This window comes from Impatiens glandulifera, chromosome 7 (assembly GCF_907164915.1).
Source record: "Impatiens glandulifera chromosome 7, dImpGla2.1, whole genome shotgun sequence".
Taxonomy (NCBI): domain Eukaryota; kingdom Viridiplantae; phylum Streptophyta; class Magnoliopsida; order Ericales; family Balsaminaceae; genus Impatiens; species Impatiens glandulifera.
This window is the reverse complement of record NC_061868.1, coordinates 39,930,758-39,943,463: the sequence shown is the minus strand read 5'-3', so window position 1 is coordinate 39,943,463 and position 12,706 is coordinate 39,930,758. Positions and strand designations below refer to the sequence as shown.

Genomic DNA, 12,706 nt, shown 5'->3' with positions numbered 1-12,706 from the left:
ACTAAAAAAATCATGTATTCTTAAACTTAAGGATAATACCAAATATAAAGTTGATATGAAGAGTTTTGATGTCATTTGTTTTAAAAATTGAAATTTAAGATAAAATATGTAAATTAATGATACTTTAAGGATAAAAAAAAATATAAGAACGGTAGACATTTCTAAAAATATAATTAATTTATTATTCAAAAAATTATAATCACAAGTATTTAATTTAAATTATAAAATAAGTGATGCAGTATATAAATAATGTCATATAAAAAAACTTAATGTATTTCATTAAATATTTATTTAAATCAGATAATCTTATAAAATATAAGTTAGACAAACATTTTTTTTTTCTTTTTTCTAAACAAATAATTAATTTAAATAAGGAATTATATATAAAAAATAAATTTATAAATAATAAAGTATGAATTTTTTTTTATTGATTATTTGTTTTAATTAATTTTTAAAAAGTAATTATTATTTTAGCAAAAAGAGGATTATTTGAAAATGAAATAATCTAGGTATGTGTCTGAAACACTTTCCCCGTTGATAAAACCCTAAACCCTGCTGTGCTTGAGAGGCGGCCCCGAAGATTTCCTCCGAAATTCACAAATCATACTGGTTGAATGGCGGTAAGTATTGCTAAATCTCTACGAGTTTTGTTTTCTCTCTTGATGATGCATTGATTAACCATTTTTTATCACATAAAAGCGAACAAAATCTAGTACGGCAAGATTTTCTTGGTGAATTTGTGAAATGGAAGTTCTTTTCCGAAGTTTATGGAAGATTGTAATAGCTATGCAGGGAAGTGCATTCAATTCAGGGCATAACTTTCTACTAATTTATCCCTAACATGTTGATTCTGCTCTCGTTTCCAAAATTTGGTATTAAGAACATTTGGACTTCCTTTTGCTACGACCTCCAGTTACTTTTGTTGTTCTTTGAACTGGGTGTTAGCCCCTTAGGGTATCACATGTTTCTTTGAACTGGGTGTAAATCATTTTTCTACAATCAATCCAAATTGGTGTTTTTCAACTATTAACAATTTATACCGCTAAAGAAGTCATGGACTTGTATATTTAGAAATACAATCCATTGTTTAAATTCAAACAGCCAAAGTTTATGGTAAAGGGCCTAAAGAAATAGGGGGGTAAGAAGACAATTTCCATACTTTAGATAAACAGAAATCCAGTTTTACAGTAGACTGTGATTAAATTATCAACACTACAGGAGCATAAATGAAAGCATCGAATTTTGGAATATTTGCGGTATTGCCTATGTTAATCATCTTAATGTGGTCATCCTATCCCCTCTCCTTCAGCTACCTGCAAATCTTTCACAAGAACTCATCTAATTTATGTGATTCTTTTATTAGCTTTGCTCTCCTCAATCTATATTCCTTAGACATTTGATTTGGTGGCGGTGCTTGATGTATATATACTAAGTAAACTCTGCACATTGATGGCATTTCCTAACCACACATTAATCTCCGCTGATGTCTTATGCTTAACAAACATGCAAGGTTTTTTCAGTGTGTTTTGATATTTCATTGTCATCATCTCTTCTACGAGATTATAGATAGGCATTGTCTTACATCAGTAGATTCAGTACTGGGTTGTTTTGTCCTTTCTGATATTTACTGTGTTCTCAGTAGGAAAAGAGAGAGTTTTTTGGTTGTACATGTGTAGTAAATTTTATTTCAAATTCAATGTTTAGTCAAGGTTTAATTGTGAGACTTGTTCAAATTAAAGACTATAATTTAATGTTGTTTTATATTTATGGCATGCTTTTAAACTCGAGGCAAGTTGAAGTGTTTATGTACTGTACTTGTGGGTTTTCTTATTATTTTGCTTCATCCTTTCTGATCTTAACAAGTGTTCTCGATAGGAACAGAGAGAGTTTTGTGGTTGTCCTAGTGTAGAAAATTTGATTTCAAATTCGATGTTTAGTCAAGTTTTAATTTTGAGACTTGTGCAAATTTAAGGTTATAATTTAAAGTTGTTTGATATTTAGGGCATGTTTTGAAACTCGAGGCAAGTTGAAGGGTTTGTGTACTTAGGGGTTTTCTTATTATTTTGGGTCATGTTTCATTTTTTTAGAGTTAGCTTACATCATTGTATGTAAGTTCTATAGCTTAACAGCTCATCTTCTATTTTTTTCACTATTCGTATTTTCTTTATCCATGTGGATATCTAATGGTGTTAAATGAAGAGTGCTAACTTCCATTATAGCTTTGCGTCTGGAGTCAGTTGATGACTCAACAATTCGTGAACGAATTCTCATAACATTTATATATATTTTTCTTACACAAAAACTACATAATTGCAGACTGTACCTGTAAACCCGAAGCCTTTCTTGAACAACTTGACCGGGAAGAAAGTTATTGTAAAATTGAAGTGGGGAATGGAATATAAAGGTGCTGCACATTTTACTTCATGTTTCCTCTTTCTTAATTTTAACTATCCCGTGTTATTAACATTATGTGCCATCTTTTTTTATGGTGTCTCAGGTTTTCTTGTCTCTGTTGATTCGTACATGAACTTGCAGGTAGTTCTGAGTTCCTTCTCTAATTTATTGCTACAATATTGCATATTGTAGTTTAGAAGTTTGTCTGGATGTGGCTTATATTCAATCTGAGTTGTGCAGGAGACTTGGTTCAATATATGATTCCCATTTGTAAATGTCTATATTTCAAATGTGTAGACTGTTTAATCATTTGACAATATTTGATTGAAGTGATAACCTTGAGCTAACTTAGTTTTATCTGCAGTTGGCAAACAGTGAAGAATATATTGATGGGCAATTCACTGGAAACCTTGGCGAGATTCTGATCAGGTAATGATGCTATCCACTGTAACCCTAGATTGTTTTACATCAACAGTCTGCATATTCATATTTCTTCGAATTTCTAGTTGTTTTCAAGAATGAAAGGGTTTATAAGATTTAACTCTGGTGATGAAGTAGTTTCTCATTGTGTTTTACCCACTTTTGTGTTTCGATAGTTGTAAGATGTAAAATAAAAAACTGTGTGTTTGTGGTGTCTATCTATCTAGATGCAACAATGTTCTCTATATGCGAGGTGCTCCGGAGGATGAAGAGGTAGAGGATGCGGAATGAGATTATTGATTGAACAGAGATGCTGATGATCTTCTTCCCATTCTATGTTTGATCTTAGCATGCATAGGTTGAAGATACATTATGTTTAAGCAAATAGATTATTGATTCTCAGTTCTGTAAAACCTTTAAAGCATCTATGTGATTTGAGAATGATAAATAATTTCTAATTATATTTGCTTCTTTTCTTTGTTTAGATCTCATTTATTTATTTTTCATATTTTATTAATGTTTTGCACAGTGTGGTAGTAAAAATAATCTTTCAAATAGAACAACAAAGAAATTGTCTCATTATCTTCATTCTTTTCCAATATATATATACAATATGTCATCCATTAATGAGGACATTTCTCTTTTATCACTAAAAGGAAATTCATTTTGTTAAAATAATTAGTGATAAATGTTTTATGAACACACCCAAAAAAAATTATTCATTCTGATTTTATCACTATAAAAAATTATTAATTGACACTTTATTTCTTCATCTCGTTATTAATTTGAAAGTTTGATACCTCATTAGTTATTTCTTGCATATTAATTCATTTTTAATAAATGCTACTAATTTTATTTTTGAACAGTAACACTTTTAAATCTCTTTTCATATTATTTAACTGTTAATTTATACTTCTTTTACAAAAAAATTATTAGTTCTTCTTTCAAAAAATGTTTAAACTTTAACCCATTATTTTTATAATATATATATATATATATTAATTCAAATTTAATTGTTTTATAGGACAATGATTTGTTCTTTTAAGTCTTAATTTGCAATCTAATCAATCTTTAATTAGATTAAAGAATTCTTCTAGATTTATTTGATTTGTACGGTTAAAAAAATATCTTATTTTAATAAGAGTCGTAATAGGGTCAACAAAGTTGAGAATGAAAACAAATTTACGAATATGACACGTCACTTATAAATGAGTGAGAAAAAAAATCATGCTCTTTTATGTTTGAAAAAATTGACACGGATACAAAAATGTTCCGAAGATGGTAATATTCGGGATAAAAATATCCTGAACATGACTATTTTCACCGATATTTTAAAATTTATTATTATTTTTTAGTTATTTATTTATTTTACGTACGTCGAATTTTGTGTCATTTCTATAGTTATATATATATATTTTTAAATGATTTCTCTTTTAGTAATTGAAGTATAAGTTGAGGGGGTTATTTGATCTTTATTTTCTGATTCAGAACTGAACTTTAAGTGAGTTGTAAACTGACGTTACGTTTGTTGAGAGTTTGAGCTTGAGCTTGAACTCGACAGAGCATCCCAAAGAGAACGACGACGACAGGTTAACTCATCTTCCTTTCTTCTTTTCTTCATTCATACATCTGTAATCCTTCCTTCCTTCCTTCCTTCCTTGTTGCAGAATTTGATTTTGCTATCGAACGAACTTATTCGTATTGCTTCTTCCTTTAATTCAAAACAATCGAGGTACACACACATCCTAAATCTATACGTCTTAGCCTTATGGATGAATACTTATTTCTCTTCCTATTTTTCCATGTTTGCTTCTTTTCTACTGCTTAATTCTCTTTACGATGTTGGCGATAGATTTTGTTTGTTTTTGTCGGAATGAATATACTGAATTCTGCTCATTAAAGAAGTGATAAACATCTTCAAATGGAGAATTCACTTTACTTTACTAAGGCTACTTGATGCTTCGGACAAAACTTCATATTGTAACTGTGATCAATCAATCTGATCTTCGAAAAAAAAGTAGATTATTGAATGAAAAGAAAAACTAGAAGTTGTGTTAAAATCTTCCTTTTGTATAGAATAGTTTCAACTTGTAAACTATGATCTGTTGATGCTTATGGCAGATATATTTGATCATATACTGCTATAACAAGTAGATTTTACCTTAACACCTTTAAGGATCAATTATGTGGGCATATTAATCGCAAAGTAAAATACATGAACTGGAGTGATTTTGTTGTATTACGAAAGCTCATTATTCTCTATACTGTAATTACTGTGTTCTGAAAGAGTGTTGTTGGTTGAGGCCAGTTTATAAATGAACTCGTCTGATTTTCTTAATGTGCATAATTTCTATTAGTGTATCTACTGTCATCATCTGGTGCTACAATGGTTTCCATGAGTCATTCCCTGCGGGAAAGAAGTGCAAGATTATGGCAGTTCTTTGGTCATTATGATTATACCTAGAAAAGGAAATTGTTTCTAGATGTTTCTGATTTTTTTTTTGTTTTTTTATTTCTTAGCTGATTGCTCCTAAGAGTTTGTGGAGCCAAATTATCTACTTTTTGTGTTATAACACTCTTTTCATTTGGGGCTTATTTGTATTCTTTTAATATTTATTTTCCTGTGTTTCTTTTGTTCCATTATTAGATATATAGGATCAAGTAAAGTCTAGGCCTCCATAGAGAAGCTGGTATGGGGGAAGAAAACAGCAGCTGGATTTCTGAATTATCCCATGATCAGTGGGTTCCTCTATCAGTTTCTGGTCCACGTCCATCAGCTCGATATAAGGTTTACATTTTGGTTTAATCTCATCATCCTCTACCCAATTTCCACTTACATTTACCCTAGGACCACGTGAAAGTGTTTCCTATGGCTATAGCCTTCAGTTTGTAATCGTATTCCCCCCTCGACATTCCATTTCCATAACTCGTACGAGTTCTCTTATATTACCCCACATATTGTCTTGTAATGTAGCATGCAGCTGCTGCAGTAGATCAGAAACTGTATATTTCTGGTGGAAGCCGGAATGGAAGATATTTATCTGATGTGCATGTAAGAAACATCTACCCAATATTATCATTCATATATTTTCTCGCTGTATAATTCGCTACTTGTGCTTTTTCTAAAGGTGTTTGATCTCCAAACTTTGTCATGGTCAAGCCCACCTCTTACGGTAGAATTTAATGCTGAGGCCAAAAGCTTGCAGGAAAATCTTCCAGCTGCATCAGGTCATAGTATGGTAAGAAATGAAATGAGTTTATGTCCCATTCTACTTGGTGCTAGTTCATTCCTTATGATTCTGTCTCCTTTTATTACCACTAACATATTCCAATTAAGCCTATAATTTCTAAATGCAGATTAAATGGAGAAACAGGCTTCTTTTAGTTGGTGGTCATTCGAAAAATGCATCAGACACTTTAAAAGGTTTGTCTAAATTCTGGTTTTTTATTTGTGTAGATTTCTCATCCATGGTTGAATATTACACCTTGTGGATCAACTTGCAGTATGGTTTATTGATCTGGAATCACTACAGTGTGGTGTGCTGGAAACTTCCGGAAAAGTTCCGGTAACTGACTTTAACTACCTCCTAATCCATTTTTTTTTGTTATTTGCATTCAGAAATTTTGATGTAAGTTGTTGGTTCATATGCATGTTGAAATTTGGTGTATTTTGTTGTTTTATTTATATTAAAGGTTCAAACCTAAGTTAAGAGTTGAGCTTCATGCTAACCACAACCTGTTTGATTTAGAGATTTGTGTTCTTTGTTTGGAATCTCCTCCTTTTGATGTTTGTTCATTCTTGATGTGTTTTGATTAACTAATGACAAATGATGTAATGACATTTTATATAAAGGTTTTCTTTTTTCCACGGTAAATGTGACTTTCACGTAATCGTGAATCAATGAAAAAAGTCTCACTTTTTCAAAAATATTGAAACCTTAAGTCCATCTGATCAATAAGCAGAAGTATTTTTTTGCATCATGCACTTATTCAATTTTGGGGGAACCTAATGAGTACCTGGTTACTTTTTTTACTTATCTTTTATTTTCAGGCATCTCGTGGTGGACAATCTGTAAGTTTGGTTGGATCTAGACTGATAATGTTTGGAGGAGAAGGCAAGAAACAACAATTGCTGAATGATGTCCATGTACTTGATCTGGAGACATTAACTTGGGAGGTTCTTGAAACTGTGTAAGTACACTGTTTCTTTGTGCTATTGTTATAACAAATTTGTTTTTCTACATGGTGTTCACTTCTCTGTTGTCCTTCTATAGGCAGGCACCTCCAACTCCCCGATTTGATCATGCAGCTGCTGTGCATTCAGATAGGTACCTTCTAATTTTTGGTGGCTGTTCTCATTCCATCTTCTACAATGACCTTCACGTTCTGGACCTACTAACAGTAAGTTCCGACTATTCCAGTTATAGTATATTGATACATCCTTTGTCCTACAAAATAAGTGGTGAAATTTTCTTAACCAAAATAATTTCCCTTTTCAAGGAACATTCTATTTCCTCATCCTCTTTGAACTGTTTGACAAAAATCTTTCAATGTTTTTTTTGTAATCAAAAGGACTCGCATAATTATGAGTTAGAGTATATAAACCATTGCCAATTTATGACACAAACATGTGTATAGTCTCACAAATGGGTCTATTGAAATTCTCAAAATTTAGTAGACACTATTTTTGGGCTTATTTATGCACTTTGTCAGCAATACAAATTATTACCATGACAAAACATGAATATAATTTAGAAAACAAATTTTCATTAATTATGTTATTTAAATGTTAATAGATTTAACATGATCTAGCACGAATAATTAACATGGAACACACTCCGCATGATATAATTAACAGTTAAGTTTTGAGGGTCTTGTAGTAAATGTCATAGAAGAAGATGGAATAGATAAGGTCATTGATTAAAAGAGAAACAATTGCTTGCTAGGAAAAATATGATGGCAAGAGTAAAACAAATGAGGATTATGTCTTGGCATACTACTCTCCAGCTCATCCAATCACTGATTGGCAGCGTGTTACTTTTGATTGCTTTGTTTGGATACTACTTTCTCATTTTCAGTCATTAAGGGTTTCTTCTTGTAGTAATAGATGTAGGGTTTCAGTCACATGTCCTATGAGAATGTCAATAAAAGTAACTATTTCTTCGGAACATTCTTTCACTACTGGTTCTTTTACCTATCCTATGTGTTATAACTTCAGAAGACAATTTCAAAGAGGTTGAATTCACTGGTATGGGTAGATATGCTTTGAGGGATATATTAATGCTTGAGTCAATAATACTCCAATTGACACTAATTGAGGAAGACTTCAAAGATTAAGTCTTAAAGGTTATGATATAAATGCTACTTAGTGAGGTTCATCCCTAAATTTTGTGTTAGTTTTTTTCTTCCTTTTTTTGAAACACGGAACTTTATTTTCTATGAGCACTAATCTTTATGTTGCAGTTGGAATGGTCCCAACCACAAATTCAAGGTGACTTGGTGAATGCAAGGGCTGGTCATGCTGGGATCAACATTGACGGGAAGTGGTACATTGTTGGTGGTGGAGACAATAAAACTGGTAGATGCTGTTAAGTTTTTCCATGATTTCTTTTGCTTGATCTCAACTTAATTAATTGATTTAATTTCATTGAATGTACCTCAGGTGCAACAGAGACTCTTGTACTGGATATGTCTAAGCTTGTGTTATCATTGTTGACAAGTGTGAATGAAAGAGATCCTATTGCTAGTGAGGTTACTAACGTGTCTAATTTTATTTGGATATTTTCTTCTTCTTTTTTGAAAAAAAATGAAAATTCATTCATAACCACCGACTATGATCGAAGATAAACCAAATAAGTACAGGTTATGACTTATGTAGTCATGAGTTCAGAAAGGACATTCAAATACATCAGGAATACTTTCGAGAAAACAAAATTATTTTCTAATGTCATAATTAACTCCTGAATAATTCTCTTTGCTCTGGTTCTAAGCTCGTCATCTCCTTCCTTTTGGCTTTTGTTTTCTCTTTTTTGTTCTTGTCCTCAATGGCAACATGGAGGCGTTGATAGTTTCTATTAGCACGGGGCTTGCATCAGTTTCTTAATTAACAAACACTTATTTTTAGGTCAAATCATTACATCTGACAATTTCCAATATACTCTTTTCCAATAATATATGGAACACTTCTCACATTATAAAAAGAAGGGCATTTTGTATCTCTCCTAATCCAGTTTATTAAAGTGTGAAAAGTAAAAAATGGGATGTTAAAAGTATTTATTATATGAAACTATTGAAGTCTAAGATAGTTCCTGAGGCATGTGTCAGTGTCATTGTGAAGGTGTGAGGTTGAACCTCATTTAAATGCATTATTTGAATTCTACCATATACAATATAAAGAATAATCTTTTCGGGTTTGTTTGTTTGAATGCATCTTATACCACTTTAGACTGTTCTTTCTTATTAATATCTTAAGTTAGTAATTATCTTTGTTTGTATGTTGATTATTATGCTTGCTTCTTGGAAACAGGGTCTTAGTCTTTCTTCAGCCTTAGTTGAAGGGGAAAATCTTTTGATTTCCTTCGGTGGTTACAATGGGAAGTATAACAATGAGGTATTTTCGAAAACTTAATTTTGTTGTTATAAATCCTATTGTTTCGACAGGGACTCTATGTTTTGGGTAGTCAATGTCCAAATTGTGCATAAAACTAAGTCATTCTTGTATTTTACTCGCACTTGTTCAATTCTCTAAAGTAGCATGGTTGCAAAATTTGTTCCTTTGTTACCCCACAAAATATGTATATTGTTTAGCCTCCAGTTAAAAAGATCATTATGATTAGCTTAATAGTCAATTTTAGAGTGGCTTAATCAATAACTTAACCTGGTGGAATTACCCAACCAAACTCTATGCTTAGAATGAATAGTTTGTAAGAGCTTGTTTGTTGTGGGTTATCAATTCTTCAATAAATCATTCAAATCTTCGATCAAAATATCAAAATACCATGTCCTTTATTTTTTATAATATTTTGGTCATTTTATCCAAATAATAAACTTTTACATCAAACAAGATTTTTTCCAAATAACCCAAGATCAAAAGACCTAAGTATTTCATGAAAGCATTTAGCCTGGTCTGGTACTGAAATTACTGGACTTGTAGTATAATTAAACTACAAGGTGCCAATAATTCACCTTATGGAAAATGTAAAGAAACCTGTTACTGAAAATACTGAGTGGAATTTTATTGATAGCGAACTTCTGTGTTTTACGTGTCAAATCCATGCTGGTATTAATTAGTGTGAGCTAATCATTGGTTAAGGAAGATCTTTCTCTCGTGGACCTTTTAAACATTCATGTCTGTCGACTGTCTCTGTATCTTCTGTTAACTTGTAGCCACTTTGTTATCACATTTTTTTTATCCGGAAAAATCTAAATTTATTATGTTTGCTAACAGTTGCATTAATCTAGAAATTAATCTAGACCATTATTCAAAGTATAATTTGCATAACAACCAAATGAAGCCGTTACAATCTCGCAATAATTTGGATCATGTTTATAAAATAGTTTGTATACCAAATGAAGTAAAAATAACACTTGAATCTGGATCATGATCCAAAATAATTTGTATACATAAACATTGTAGTTGTGAAGTTTCCAAATAGGCTATTAAATTTCCTTTGAAATGTTAGGTATTTGTTATGAGATCACATTACATTGTTTCCTTTGAAATGTTAGGTATTTGTTATGAGACCTTCAGAAAAAGGTGCTCCTCAACCCAAGATGTTGAAATCACCTGCAGCAGCGGCAGCAGCTGCATCTGTCTCGGCCATGTATGCTCATGCCAATTCAGAGAAATTGGAGTTAACCGAGAGAAACAACACAAGTATCAAAGTCTTACAAACCAATAGTAGCGTCCAAAGGGGTCAGTTAATGGAAGATCCCAAAGCTATTAGAGAAGAACTGAAGTTACTGGGGTCTGCCCTTCAAGATGCCCGATTAGAAAGTTCTTGTCTTAAGGAAAAGGTCGATGAAACTTCCACTATATATGCTGATTTGTTGAAGGTATGTATGTATCTTGTGCAATATAATACACTCGTACATTTTTAGTTTATACAGCGATTACCAACACAATCACTTTTGAAAATTGCCAAAACGAGACGTGAAAGGTGATTTTGTTTGCATTTGGTATGAAATATTTGATTCAAGTTTCTTTTTAAATCATATGTTTTGGGCGAAAAGTCTAGTACCAAAAGAACTTAAATATGTTTACTGTTTGCTCCAGGAACTCCAGTCAGTCCAGGGTCAGTTAGTTGGAGAGAGATCAAGATGTACTAAACTTGAGGTTTGTCTTTTGCTCTTTCTAATTTTGTTTTTTCAAAATGAGAGTCGTTTAAACCTACCACAAAAGCAATACAAAAACACCCGAAACACAACGGGATTAATAATCATTTGAGAAACAACAATTAAAACGCAAGTCAAAATGCTCATTAACGAACAAATACTCTTTCTAAATTTCTCAGCTAAAATCTTACTTTCTGTCTTGTCTTTCATTTCATATAGATAATAATAATGTTTATGCCAATTTTATCACTTCTTTCTAATCAGATCAAATTGTTTTCATCAGTTCTATATATATAGACCATCACTTTGTCAAGATCAAGATCTCATTGAAAATTATTCAAAGTTCAAATTGACAGTTATTTTTTCTAAATTTTGTTTATTATGAGTTCATATATATATATATATATATATATATGGTTTACTTTTATTGTTTCATTTGGTATACAAATAATACCCAATTTAGCCTTTGCATCCACAAAAAATTACGTTTGTATCGGGTAATTTAGAGTAAATTTTGGTGGGCATTTTGGGTACAAACAGGGACAGATTTTGGAACTTGAGAAGATGCTTGAGGCATTGCCATCTATAGAAGAAGAGGTTAAACTTCTTAGGAGCCAGAAATCTACTACTGAAAGAGACATGGATGTTGCGGCTCTGCACAAGCAGGCTTCGAGTGGTGTTTGGAAGAAGTGGATAGCCGGCTGATTTCAAGAAAAGATGGTAACTATTAATTAGCGTGTTTTAAGTATAACGATAAAAAAAACATCTACATAATAATAAAAAAAACTTTAATCAACTACATTATTAGAACTGTTGTTGTTTGTCTATGAATATTTTTGGACAAATTACTTTTTCTTTTTCATGAATTGATCAGATTAAGTTGATATGTTTACCTATTTAGAAACGTCCGAGTTAGACAAAAAAAAAAAAAAAAAAAAAAAAAAATTTAAAACTTTTTTTAACTATCTTATTTGAATATTGATTTTTTGAAATATACTTTAATGATATATATATTAACAAATTTAATAGTATTTGTTTATTCAAATTGAGCTTAACTCTAATTCGTAGGCACGGCAGAAGGATGGCAATGGGGCGGTTCGGGGTGGGGAATGCATTTACCATCTCCGCACCATTTTTATTTCGGGGATTTTTTTAATACCATCCCCGTCCCGTTTGGTTTTTTTCGGTTTCGGAGAATCCCCGCGGGGCACCGTTAATAAAATATATATTTTTTAAATAATAAAATTATCCAATAAAATTATATAAATGGATTTTTTAATATAATATATATTGTAATATATTGAAATTTTAAATTATTATAAAGAAATAACTTACTATTCTTTTAAAATATAGTGAATAAATAAATATATTGATGATTTAACTATATTTATAGTGTTCGGGGCATAATCGGGGTGAAATCGGGGCGGATCGAGGAAGATCGGGGCGGGGGACACAAATACCATCCCCGCCCCATTCTCGTTCGGTTTCGGAGAAAAATCATCCCAAACGGAACAATTCGGTTCGGTTTTCGCGGGGCGGTTTCAAATTGCCATCCTTA

At 31.6% G+C, this 12,706-nt stretch overlaps 2 protein-coding genes across 2 annotated transcripts; both read left to right on the top strand.

The window, feature by feature from the left end:
* The first annotated feature begins 482 nt into the window (after window positions 1-482).
* LOC124946118 (probable small nuclear ribonucleoprotein F) lies at window positions 483-3,298 on the top strand. The gene is made up of 5 exons (XM_047486683.1): window positions 483-620; window positions 2,317-2,404; window positions 2,498-2,535; window positions 2,759-2,823; window positions 3,042-3,298. The coding sequence occupies exons 1-5, from the start codon at window positions 615-617 to the stop codon at window positions 3,103-3,105; spliced, it is 261 nt and encodes an 86-aa protein (XP_047342639.1). The 5' UTR covers window positions 483-614; the 3' UTR covers window positions 3,106-3,298.
* Window positions 3,299-4,304: 1,006 nt separating this feature from the next.
* LOC124945866 (acyl-CoA-binding domain-containing protein 4-like) lies at window positions 4,305-12,035 on the top strand. Its single transcript, XM_047486381.1, has 15 exons — window positions 4,305-4,403; window positions 4,482-4,546; window positions 5,462-5,602; window positions 5,789-5,866; window positions 5,943-6,053; window positions 6,172-6,238; window positions 6,319-6,380; window positions 6,866-7,005; window positions 7,089-7,215; window positions 8,278-8,392; window positions 8,477-8,565; window positions 9,341-9,424; window positions 10,543-10,869; window positions 11,090-11,149; window positions 11,689-12,035. The coding sequence occupies exons 3-15, from the start codon at window positions 5,507-5,509 to the stop codon at window positions 11,851-11,853; spliced, it is 1,521 nt and encodes a 506-aa protein (XP_047342337.1). The 5' UTR covers window positions 4,305-4,403; window positions 4,482-4,546; window positions 5,462-5,506; the 3' UTR covers window positions 11,854-12,035.
* Window positions 12,036-12,706: the final 671 nt, after the last annotated feature.